Source organism: Pristiophorus japonicus, chromosome 16 (genome assembly GCF_044704955.1).
Source record: "Pristiophorus japonicus isolate sPriJap1 chromosome 16, sPriJap1.hap1, whole genome shotgun sequence".
Classification (NCBI taxonomy): Eukaryota; Metazoa; Chordata; class Chondrichthyes; family Pristiophoridae; genus Pristiophorus; species Pristiophorus japonicus.
The window spans coordinates 54,512,473-54,525,925 of NC_091992.1; the positions used below are offsets into that span (position 1 = coordinate 54,512,473).

Sequence of the window (13,453 nt, forward strand, 5' to 3'; positions counted from 1 at the left end):
TCTCCACCTCTCTCTCCTTCATTAAGACGCTTTTTAAAACCTACCTCTTTGACCAAGCTTTTGGTCGCCTGTCCTAATATCTCCTTATGTGGCTCAGTGTCAAATTTTGTTTGATAATGTTCTGGTAAAGTCCCTTGAGATGTTTTACTGCGTTAAATGCATTGCATAAATGCATGTTGTTATACTGTCGGTATTTATACTGTAACAAATCTGTTGACTGTGTCTCGCCCCTTTCGGACAGTATTTTTAAATGCTGGAATATTATTCTCTAGGGCTGTATGCAGCTTTTTCTACATTACCATGTACCCATGTTTAGATAGGTACAGGGTCCCATGTTTAGATGGGTACAGAACCCCATGTTTGGATGGGTACAGGGCCCCATGTTTAGATGGGTACAGGGCCCCATGTTTAGATGGGTACAAGACCCCATGTTTGGATGGGTACAGGGCCCCATGTTTAAATGGGTACAGGGCCCCATGTTTAGATGGGTACAAGGCTCCATGTTTAGATGAGTACAGGGCCCCATGTTTAGATGGGTACAGGGCCCCATGTTTGGATGGGTACAGGGCCCCATGTTTAGATGGGTACAGGACCCCATGTTTGGATGGGTACAGGGCCCCATGTTTAGATGGGTACAAGGCCCCATGTTTAGATGGGTACAAGGGCCCATGTTTAGATGTGTATAGGGCCCCATGTTTAGATGGGTACAGGGCCCCATGTTTAGATGAGTACAAGGCCCCATGTTTAGATGGGTACAAGGCCCCATGTTTAGATGGGTACAGTGCCCCATGTTTAGATGGGTACTGTGATATCTTCACAGAGCGCAGCACACACAGCTTCCTAACATGCTGGCTGCTCTCTCAGAACTCTCCGGAAAGCTGCCTGTTGTTTAATGATTAACTATGCAGCTGCAGTACACAATACGTCCACATCCACAGCGTGGAGCTACAAGCATTACAAGCTTACAGACATTACACTTCTCCCTCCTTAATGACAAAGCCATCATAACAAACATCATAAATAACTTTTATTTTTATACATATTTACAAATTTAACTTTACCACTTGTTTTCTGTTTTGAAGAGGATACCATCGCTCTCGAACAGAACCTTCCAAACATGGTGTTGATTTTACACTCATTTGAGGCTCATCCTGAGGAACATTTTCCTCCATGGAATTTCCTTGATTTTCATTTGCACTCACTCTAACTTCAGGCTCTTTGTTTCCCTGACTCGGACTCAGACTTTCATTCTGATTCTCTCCTGGATTTGTTTCCAGTGGATGTAGTGGATTACATTGGATTTAGCATTTGCTACTGATATTTCAAAACTACCTGAAAAAGTCAGAAATAATTGAATTATTCCCACCTTCAACTCCTTCCATGTCTGTAGTTAAAATATGATCAATATGGACAAACCTAACCTGTCCATTATCAAAAATCTTTACCAAATATGTGCGAGGACCACATATCTTCACCACTTTTCCGGGTAACCACTTTAACCATTTATGGTGATAGTTCTTCACTCTCAACCTTCTGGTTTAATTTCGCTCTCCTCTCTTTTACTCTCCCATTATTGTGATTCTCTTTTTGTCTTAATTGTGTCTCTTCTACAGACTGTGCCAAATTTGGCTTTAACAATGAGAATCTGGTTCATGGCTGTCGTTTGAGAAGCAACTCTGCTGATGTTCTACCTGTAGTTGTATGAGGAGTATTTCGATATGTAAACAAAAAATTAGCCAATTTGTGATCCAATGACAACTGTCATTTTCTTGGATTTGGATCTAACATTTGTTTTATGAGGGCACGTTTGACAATTTGTACAGTGCGCTCTGCTGCACCATTCGAAGCACGGTGATATGGTGGAACCTTGGTGTGTTTCACATCATTTTTGCTTGTGAATTGTGCAAATTCTTCTGAATGCAATTGTGGTCCATTATCCAAAACTATTTCTTCAGGGAGGCCAAATGCAGAAAATAATTTTCGTAAAATGTCCAATGCTTTACTTGTTGTTATTTTCCACATGGAAACACCTCAACCCACTTTGAATGGCTATGAATTACAATGAACAATTGTTATCCTTCTAACTCAGCAAAATCAATATGTAGCCTTTGCCACACCCTAGGAGGCCATTTCCATGGCTGTAATGGTACTGGTGGTGGTTGCTTGCTTACTGATTGACATGTCGTATACTGACTCACGATGTACTCTATATCTTTATCAAGACCTGGTCACCATAAATAACTGTGTGCAAAACTCTTGGTCGGGCGCATTCCCAGGTGCTGGTCATGGAGGTCTCCTAATAATTTGGACCTGAATTTATTTGGTATAACCACTCTTGCACCCCACATGATACAATCTTTATCGACTGATAATTCATTCCTACGAATGAAAAATGGATGTGTATCTTTGTCGGTTACCTGATTTGGCCATCGATTTGCAATATACTCATACACCTTTGACATCACTGGGTCACGTTTGGTTGCTCTATTAGTCTCTTCAGCTATGACTGGCAGTTCATCAATGTATGAAAAATAAAACACTTCTTCCCTATCGGGTGTAACCTGTGATGGGGAAGGCAATCTAGACATTGCATCAGCATTACTGTGATCAGCTGATCATCTGTATTCAATATCATATGTATATGCTGACAAAATCAAAGCCCATCTCTGCATTCGGGCTGCAACTAATGTTGGAACTTGGGACTTTGGATGGAGGATTGCTGTTAGGGGCTTATGGTCCATAACAATGGTAAATTTACGACCATACAAGTATTTGTGAAACTTCTTGACCCCAAAAATTAATGCCAAAGCTTCCCTTTCAATTTGCGCATAATTTCTCTCACTGGCACTGAGAGTGCGTGAAGCAAAAGCAATTGGTCTCTCCTCCCACTACTTAATACATGAGACATTACTGCCCCAACTCCAGACGTAGAGGCATCACATGCTAGTTTAATCTCCTTAGATATGTCATAGTGAACTAACATGGTGCTCTCTACCAATTTGTTTTTACACTCCTTGAATGCTGTTTCGCATTCTTTTGACCACTTCCACTGGACCTGTTTTTTCAAAAGTTAATTCAGTGGATATGATACTGTAGCCAAATTTGGTAGGAACTTCCCATAATAGTTCAAAAGACCCAAGAATGAACGAAGTTCAGTGACATTCCTGGGAGTGGGTGCATTTCTAATTGCATCCAATTTTTCCATGGTTGGATGTAACCCATCTTTGTCTACTCTGTACCCTAAGTACTCCACTGAGTTTTTAAATAACTCACACTTACGAGCAGATACTCGTACTCTGTGCTTCTCTAGCCGTTTGAGAACTTCATTCAATATTTTATTATGAAATTGCCTATTTGGTGCTGAAATTAGTATGTTATCCAAATAACATACTACCCCTTCAATACCTTGCAAAATCTGGTTCATCACCCCTTGGAATATGGCAGGGGTGGAAGACACTCCAAACGGTAGTCTATTAAATTGATATAGACCTAGATGAGTATTTATAGTCAAACATGACTTGGACTCCTCATCTAGTTCAAGCTGTAAGTAGGCATTCGTAAGGTCCAGTTTTGAGAAGATCTGACCACCTGTCAGTGTTGTGAATAAATCTTCTATATTCGGCAATGTATTTGGGACATTACCCTCTAGAACCTGGTTTACGGTTACTTTATAATCACTACACAATCTTACCTTACCATCAGACTTGGGTACAACAACAATGGGTGTAGCCCAATTACATCGATCTATCTTACAAAGAATGTTCTCAGTCTCTAGTCTTTTGAGTTCTTGCTCAACTTTCTCCTTGAGTGCATATGGTACAGAACGTGGCTTGTAGTAAACCGATGTAGCGTCCTCTGTACCCTGACACTCGCCTTGATGCCTTGGATCGGACTGCCCGTTTCGCAGAACACCTTCGGATACTGCTTGATAACCTCTTCCGTTGACGAAAATCTCGCTTCCACACAGAAAATCTTACTCCAATCCAGCTTCAGTGAGCTCAACCAATTTCTTCCTAGTAAAGCAGTCTTGTCTCTTTTCACTACTATTCGAGGCAAGTTCTGAAATTGATCTTTATATTTCACCGGTACGGTGATATGGCCTACTAAAGGAATTTTCTCTCCCGAGTAGCCTCGCAGCTCTATCTTGGATTTCTCCAGTTGAAAATCACGCAATTTGTCGCGGTACAGTGACTCCGGTAATACACTCACAGAGGCACCCGTGTCAATTTCCATTGGTATCTTGAATCCCGCAACATCTATGTGGATTTTGATGCTTTCCGAATCGCTGTCCGTTAACCTCGTGCTCCTGATGACGTGTAACTCTAACATCTCCTCGTCCTGTTGTTGTTCTTCCATGCTATGAAATCTCTTTGGATTTCGACTCATAGCTTTGAACGCTGGACTCATAGCTTTAAAAACTGGTTTACCCTTCAGTCGGCATGCCTTCGCAAGATGCCCAGTCTTTCTGCAGAAGAAACATTCTGCCTTCACGTATGGACAACTTTGAGCAATGTGTTGTCCCAGGCACCTATAGCACGACTTCGACGCTCTGGTAGAATTTCCAGTTTCTGAGACTTTTGGCCATGGCTGTCTTTTACTTTGAACCTGCAGGTGATTTACCTCGGTTGACTGACAACCGTAATCATTATTTAATTCAGCCATACTCATCGACCTCGCTGTTTGACAAGCAATCTCAAAAGTTAAGTCATCTATCGTCAATAACTTCCTTCTGATCGCATCATTTTTTCACCCCACAAACAAACCGATCCCGTAATGCTCGGTTTTGAAAGTTTCCAAAATTACAGTGCATCGATAGCTTTTTTAACTTTCATCCGCCTTTTGATTCTGAATCCCAAAACGATAGCTTTCAGCAATTTCTAACGGTTTGGGGTTATAGTGCTGCTTCAGCTTTGTTAAAATCTCTTTAAGCGTTGTGTCCTTTGGCTCGTCAAAGCAGATTTACAAGGGTTTCGTATAATGCTGGACCTGCCACTGATAAGAAGATCGCTTTCTTACGTTCCAACACAGCCTGGTTCTGAACTGCATTGTCTGGAGCTTTGATTATGTTATTTGCAGTGAATTACATTTCTAGTCGATCCACATACGCTTTAAAACGTTCCCGGTCATGTCTATATTCACCCAAATATCCGATTACACCTGCCATTTTTAATCTCTAGCTGTTCATACTGTGTACTGTTTTCTTACCTCGGATTTTGTAGCTTTTTTTTCAAAGACAGAAACTTCCAAAGTCTTCTGTTGGTTGGCTGAATCCTTCACCAATAAAATGTAAGCATTAAACATCCGAAAAATCATCCCATCCTCGTCGCCAAATGTGACATCTTCACAGAGCTCATCACACACAGCTTCCTAACATACAGGCTGCTCTCTCGGAACTCTCCGGAAAGCTGCCTGTTGTTTAATGATTAATTATGCAGCTGCAGTACACAATACATCCACATCCACAGTGTGGAGCTACAAGCATTACAGACATTACAGGTACAGAGACCCATGTTTGGATGGTACAGAGACAGTAAACCCAGATGTTCATCTGCCCCGGATCAAGGGGCTCACTTCTCTCTGCTGTCTCTGCTTCACACTCTGCGCACACTGTCGCTGTCCTCGTCTCCTGCCCCTTGCACTTCAACAGGACAGTGAACTCATAGGCCTGACACACCGACAACATCAAACAGCAGCTGCAAGGTGCTGCCCTTTATGTATTGGTGGCTTGTTCTGGACTTAGACTTTTATGGAGCGGCGCAGGTCCAAATGGGCAGATGGGCAGGTGGAAGTTGTGGATATTAGAGCCATGGCATCGACCCGCCCTAACTCTCTAAATTACACATGGCTGCCTCTTGGAGGGCAGCTCATTGTCCAGCGTGTCCGCAAATTCAATGCAATCGATGCCGGGGTGCTTCTGGAGTAGCCTCCTCCCCCTTGGCCCAAATTCCTGACACCCGCCACAACAAAGACGCAAAAACAGAATTACGCTCTCCCAAAGCCAGGAATTTCAGAGCCGAGCTTCCCACATTATACCACTGCCACCTTTAGATTGCTCCAAATGACTCCCTGAATGAGACCAACATTGTAAAGATGGATCTTCAAAGACCTTGCCCAACTCAAATAATTGGTGCAAGGAGCTCCTCGCAAAACTAGTTCTATCTGCATTGTCATCACTAAATAGACTGAGCAGAAATGGGCAGCATTCAATTAGGCATGGCCAGCCAATCAATTGTGGCAGCTATCGTCATCATCATAGGCAGTCCCTCGAAATCGAAGAAGACTTGCTTCCTCTCTAAAAGTGAGTTCTCAGGTCCAATACAGGAATTATAGTTTCTGTCACAGGAGGAAGGGGCGGGTGGGACAGGTTTGCCGCAAGCTCCTTCCGCTGCCTGCACTTGATTTCTGCATGTTCTCAGCGATGAGATTTGAGGTGCTCAGCGCCCTCCCGGATGCTCTTCCTCCACTTAGGTCTTGGGCTAGGGACTCCCAGGTGTCTGCCATTGGCAGCTATGCAAAGGCCTTATTGGTACAAATCAACAAACAGTGCAGAATTGAAGTGCAATTCACACTGCAAACTCTTGTCCACTGGGATTTGGACGAGTTCACCAATTTCACTTCAGATCCTTAACTCTTGTCGGAAAGAGGAAATTCTGATCTTTTCTCTCTGGCAATAGTTTTGTGTCAGAGCAGAATTTAGATCACCGAGACAATGAGACACTGCACGAGCACAGACCCTGTGAAAGCTACATAGCAAATTGTACCAGTTGGGATTTCATCCTTAACTGGGCATGTAGGTGTCAGCCATCACTTAGTGTTCGCACTTTCGCCCCCTTTCGAATCAGAAAGTTATGAGTTCAAGTCCCACTCCAGAGACTTGAGCACAAAATCTCAGCCAACACTCCAGTGCAGTACCAAGTAGGTGCTACATAGTTGGAGGTGCTGTTTTTTGGATGAGACATTAAACCAAGGCCTCGTCTGCCCTCTCAAGTGGACGTAAAAGATCCTATGACACTACTCAAAGCGCAGGGGAGTTCTTCCAACCGACATCACTAAAACTGATTCTCTATTCATTATCTCACTGCTGTTTGTGGGAGCTTGCTGTGCGCAAAATAGCTGCCACGTTTCCTACATTACAACAGTGACTACATGTCAAAAGTACCTCATCGCTTTGGGACATTTTGAGGTTGAGAAAAACACTATATAAATGCAAGTCTTTCTTTATAAGCAATCAGTAAGTGAATCAGTTCAAAAATATAGTATACTATGGAAGTACAAATAAAATCATAGAGAAGCAGAGGGTGGGAGCATTCCTCCTGGGAAACCCCCCTACATCTTATCTGACTTTAACACACAGCCGATAAGGAAGTGGACTCCGGGTAATTCCATATTTGGCTTCCGTGTAGCTTGGCCTCGGCTCATTTTCCGGGAGAAGAAATATGAAATGTTGCAGCATGGACGTGAAGAACAGGAAAAGTTTGGTCTTTGCCAACTGTTTCCCCAAGCACACACGGCGACCTGCGGGTGAGGAGCAAGAGTATTTAGTGCCCGCGGGAGAGAGGCCAGATCACTGCGGGGTCACACTGATCAAACACCAACGGGTTCTCATGCGTATTATCACGTTGTTGTTATACTGCTGCCGCCATGCCAGTGTCATCAGCTCCCAATGCCCTGCTCTGGGAATGCTATGCAGTAAACCGGCCAAATTCGCTGAGGCTGGCAGAAGGGAAGGTCCAATTTTCACTGGGATCTTCCCAACCTCGAGCCTGAATGGAGCCAGCAGGTTTACCTCGGTGTTGCCGCAGGTTGTGTGCTTCCCTCGTGCTGCAACGCAAAAGTAGTTCTCAATTCTTAATGTAATTCTGAGAAGAAGATGGTCATAAATTCCTATTTATCCGCAAAATTATCTGAAAATATACAGCTGTTTATTCCATTTTTCAAACCAAAAGTTACTTTTTAGAAACTTGCTTGTCCTTAGGGGCTTTGACAGCTGTCTTAAAGTCAGCTCTAAATTTATGACAATTTTACATACCCCTCCAAGAGCCTGGAGCAGGGGTAGGATCGCCCATCACTACCTCCCCCCCTCCAACCTCACCCCACCAACAGCCCCTCCCCCATCCCACAGACCCCCTCAATCCCCCCTCCCCGAGCCCCCCTCCACACATCATCATCCTAGGCAGTCCCTCGGAATCGAGGAAGACTTGCTTCCACACCTAAAGTGAGTTCTTTGATGGCTGAACAGTCCAATACAACTATTTTTGTAGAAAACAATAAATCAATTAAATCGTGCCCCAGTACAAGAACCACAGTCCCTGTCACAGGTGGGACAGATAGTCGTCGGGGGAAGGCGATGGGTGGGCGGGACTGATTTACCACACGCTCCTTCCGCTGCCTGTGTCTGATCTCATCACACTCGCAGCGTTGAGTTTCAAAGAGCTCAACTCCCTCCCGGATGCACTTTCTCCACCTAGGGCGGTCTCCGGCCAGGGTCTTCCAGGCGTCAGTGGTGATGTTGCACTTCACCAGGGAGGCTTTGAGGATGTCCTTGTTAACGTTTCCGCTGCCCAACTTTGGCTCGTTTGCCGTGAAGGAGATCCGCATATAGCAGTTGCTTAGGGAGTCTCGTATCTGGCATACGAACTAAGTGGCCTACCTAGCGAAGCTGATCTAGTGTGATTAGTGCTTCAATGCTGGGGATGTTAGCCTGGGCGAGGACACTGATGTTAGTGCGTCTGTCCTCCCAGGGAATTTGCAGGATCTTGCGGAGATATATCTCCAGCGACTTGATGCGTCTTCTGTAAGTCGTCCATGCCTCTGATCCATATAGGAGGGCGGGAATTACTGCAGCCCTGTAGACCATGAGCTTGGTGGTAGGTTTGAGGGCTTGGTCTTCGAACACTCTTTTCCTCAGGCGGCTGAAGGCTGCACTGGCGCACTGGAGGTGATGTTGAATCCCCGCATCAATGTCTGCCTTTGTTGATAAGAGGTTCCCGAGGTATGGGAAGTGGTCCACGTTGTCGAGTGCCGTGCCGTGAATCTTGATGACTGGGGGGCAGTGCTGTGCGGTGAGGACAGGCTGGTGTAGGACCTTTGTCTTACGGATGTTTAGCGTAAGGCCCATGCTTTCATATGCCTCGGTGAATACATCGACTATATCCTGAAGTTCAGTATCTGTATGTGTGCAGACGCAGGGGTCATTCACGTTCTGCAGTTCAACGAGAGGTTTGGGCAGCCCCCCCACTCACAGCCCCCCCCTACCCCAGGCATTGGAAGAGCCCCCTTTCTCGGTGCTACTTTCAGCCCCACTTTCCTAATTCACTTGCTTCTTAAATAAAACTAAAACTTATCTCCCGTCCTCTCCAAGAGATCATTGAAGACTTGCTGTTTCTTCCCCGCACCCTACCCAGGAGGAGGCTAACTGCCCTGCCCATATAGAGATGCGGCTAGCCATCCATTACTAATTCACAGTTGCATATTTTGGTACATATAATGATCCCTTGAATTCTACATTACCCGCGGAGAATGGGAGGAAGGCTTCCGGCTTCACAAACTTCCCCTCCGCGTTGAGGAAGTGATCCGGATTGAACCGATGCGGAGTCGACCAAACGTTTTCATCAAACAAGACGGAGGTAAGGTTTGGAATGATGACTGTTCCCTAAAAAGCATTTAAAGACACACATTATCAAGATTATATCTGTAATAGGCCATCGTGGCAATAAGGAGGAGCCTGCTACTTTTATTCTGGGTGTGAGATATTGACTCCTCTGGGTTGAGGACCATAATTCCTAGTCCAGAGTGCTGATCTCTCCTGTCATGGACAGATGGCATTCAAACAAGTTACTATTTAAATGGAGAAAAATTGCAAAGTGCTGCAGTACAGCGGGACCTGGGGGTAGTTGTGCATGAAACACAGAAGGATAGTGTGCAGGTACAGCAAGTGATCAGGAAGACCAATGGAATCATGGCCTTTATTGCAAAGGGGATGGAGTATAAAAGCAGGGAAGTCTTGCTACAGCTGTACAGGGTATTGGTGAGGCCACACCTGGAATACTGCGTGCAGTTTTGGTTTCCATATTTACGAAAGGATATACTTGCTTTGGAGGCAGTTCAGAGAAGGTTCACTAGGTTGATCCCGGAGATGAGAGGGTTGACTTATGAGGAAAGGTTGAGTAGGTTGGGCCTCTACTCATTGGCATTCAGAAGAATGAGAGGTGATCTTATCGAAACGTATAAGATTATGAGGGGGCTTGACAAGGTGAATGCAGAGAGGATGAGGGAGACTAAAACTAGAGGGCATGATCTTAGAATAAGGGGCTGCCCATTTAGAACTGAGATGAGGAGAAATTTCTTCTCTCAGATGGTTGTAAATCTGTGGAATTTGCTGCCTCAGAGAGCTGTAGAAGCTGGGACATTGAATAAATGGAAGACAGAAATAGACAGTTTCTTGAGCGATGGGGGGATTAGAGGTTATGGGGAGCAGGCGGGGAAGTCGAGCTGAGTCCATGATCAGATCAGCTATGATCTTATTGAATGGCGGAGCAGGCTCGAGGGGCCTTATGGCCTATTCCTGCTCCTATTTCTTATGTTCTTATGTTAAACCACACCCTATCAGACTGTAATGTATGCACCTGTGAGTATGTTGGAGCTGTTGAGTGGGAGTGGCTTAGCCAGTTATGTGATGTTCACAAGACTCAATAAAACCCCAGCCAGTTGGGTTCAAGGGATCCACGATGAGGCAGGTGGTTGTGAGCCTGGTGGATAAACTGGTAATGTGTAATATGATTGTCAAACCTTTGCTAATAAACCAACTAGTTCTTAATATCAATTTGTTGCTATGACTTCTTAAAGCAAAGAACCTGTGAAGGAAATACATTAGCGAGACCAAGACTTGATTGTAAGATATCGCCTATTGACAGATATTAGAAGTTAGAATTAAGAAGCTTATTTTACATGTCTTTAATTAATGAATAACCTTTATGTTTGTAACTTCTTTTATATGCATTGATTGTATGTAAAACTCGCTTATAAATGATAGAAAAGGGCCGTATAACATAAAATGGGTTTTAAACTGGAGAAAGGCTAAGAAGCGAAGCTTGATGGTAAATGAACCATCCTAAGTGGCCAGGGCAATGTGTTGAACTTGGTACAGAATAACAAAGAACATCAGGTTCTACTTAGCTCGACATACTTTATCAGTAGAAAGGCAGTGTATCTTGAGAATGTTTAGGCTAGTGGGAGGTACGGAGATTAGCGGGACTGCCTAGGAGATGGAACGTACCCTTTTCAAGGTTTCAAAGCTCGGCCATTGAAAACATGAGATGTACCAGGACTCATTTTGCTAGCTTGCCATGTTGGCTCAAAAGGGTATAAAGAAAGCAACTCTTCAACTGGGAAGGCAGTGCAAATCAAGACAACAGGAAGAAAAAATCTTCAGAAGGAAAAGAGGATAAGGAGTCGGCACTATGGTCGCTCGAGAGAACGCTATCGGGAATCCGGCTGTGACTTTCATTTATTAAGTATTACTTTTTGTAACAGAATGTAATTTACTTGATAAATCTCTGTTGTGTTTACTCAATATGCCTGCATTAAAAGCATTTGTTATAATCTGAACAAGAGTCTCCTAGTTTGAATTAAATAAATCCTGAGAATGGTTGAATTGCTATAATTAGCAAAGTGGCAAAAAGCTGCTACGTAGTTAAAAACTACAGGATGCTAACACTTTAGTCTTCTGGGCACTCGATGTGTGTCTGCAGTTCAATAGTCCCAGAAGTAACTTACAGATGAGCCCACTATACACCGAGAAACCTCTGCTCATCACCACATCTACCCGTTCCCAGTAATCCATAAGCAATGCCACAGGAGATCCACCACTATAAATAAAAACAAGAGGCCTCCTCCTCCCATCATGGGCTGCTCACTGACTGACATACAGGCTCATCTACCCCAGCAAAAGTATCTGTATTAGCAATAGGGAGCAGTGATGCTAACTCACAATCTTCCTATTTCCTATCATTAAGGGCTTCCAATGCAGTGAATGCCTTGAAAAAATCAACAATTATAACTGAGGACGAGCTGTGCTTTCAGAGACAGACAGGTCTTGTGGGGGTGGGTGGAGGTGGGGAGGCTGCATATCCAAGATTAATTCCAATCCGTACCTTAGGAATTGTATATCCCATGATCTCCGTAGCCCTGTCTGTTTGATGAGGAAGTGAAATTGGAGCAATATTTCCTAAGCATTGGGTTTCATGGATAACAGCATTGGTGTACGGCATATTGTCCCGGTCATCCAACATTGGCTTCCTCTCCTTCCCAACCACTCTGTCAATCTCTTCATGGACTTTAGCTGCAGAAGCAGAAAAAGAACAAATCCTGAGGATCAGTTGACAGAAAGAACTTGCATTTATATAGCAACTTTCACGGCCTCAAGATGTCCCAAAGCGCTTTACAGCCAATAAAGTACTTTTTTGAAGTGCAGACACTCTTGTAATGTTGAAAATACAGACAACCAATTTGCACAAAAGGATAAACTTGCTTTGGAGGCAGTTTAGAGAAGGTTCACTAGGTTGATTCCGGAGATGAGGGGGTTGACTTATGAGGAAAGGTTGAGTAGGTTGGGCCTCTACTCATTGGAGTTTAGAAGAATGAGAGGTTATCTTATCGAAACATCTAAGATTATGAGGGGGCTTGACAAGGTGGATGCAGAGAGGATGTTTCCACTTCTTATGTTCTTATCTTCTTTAATAATGCCATGGAATATTTTACATTAACCAGAAGGGGCCATAAGAACATAAGAAATAGGAGCAGGAGTAGGCCATTTGGCCCCTCAAGCCTGCTCCGCCATTTAATAAAATCATGGCTGATCTGATCCTAGCCATAATTCCACTTCCCCGCCCACTCCCCATAACCCTTGACTCAATTATCATTCAAAAATCTGTCTATCTCCACCTTAAATATATTCAATGACCCAGCCTCCCCAGCTCTCTGGGGTAGAGAATTCCAAAGATTCTCGACCCTCGGAGAAGAAATTCCTCCTCATTTCCATTTTAAGTGGGCGACCCCTTATTCTGAAACTATGTCCTCTAGTTCTAGATTCCCTCACGAGGGGAAACATTCTCTCTGAATCTTCCCTGTCAAGCCCCCTCAGAATCTTATACGTTTCAATAAGATCACCTCTAAGTCTTCTAAACTCCAATGAGTATAGGCCCAACCTGCTCAACCTTTCTTCATAGGACAACCCCTTTATCACAGGAATCAGGCTCGCGAACCTTCTTTGAACTGCCTCCAGAGCACGTATATCCTTCCTTAAATAAGAAGACCAAAACTGTACGCATACTCCAGGTGTGGTCTCACCAATGCCTTGTACAGATGTAGTAGAACTTTTCTATTTTTATACTCTATCCCCCTTGCAATAAAGGCCAACATTCCATTTGTCTTCCTAATTACTTGCTGTACCTAC

At 44.0% G+C, this 13,453-nt stretch overlaps 1 protein-coding gene across 1 annotated transcript in view; it reads right to left on the reverse strand.

Moving 5' to 3' along the window:
• Nucleotides 1-1,265: 1,265 nt before the first annotated feature.
• The window catches only part of LOC139226168 (cytochrome P450 2D15-like), a 50,174-nt gene continuing 37,986 nt past the window's right edge, over nt 1,266-13,453 (reverse strand). Inside the window, 3 exon segments of the mRNA XM_070856806.1 lie at nt 1,266-7,515; nt 9,511-9,652; nt 12,153-12,340. Coding sequence (XP_070712907.1) covers nt 7,334-7,515; nt 9,511-9,652; nt 12,153-12,340 — 512 coding nt within the window. The 3' untranslated portion in view covers nt 1,266-7,333.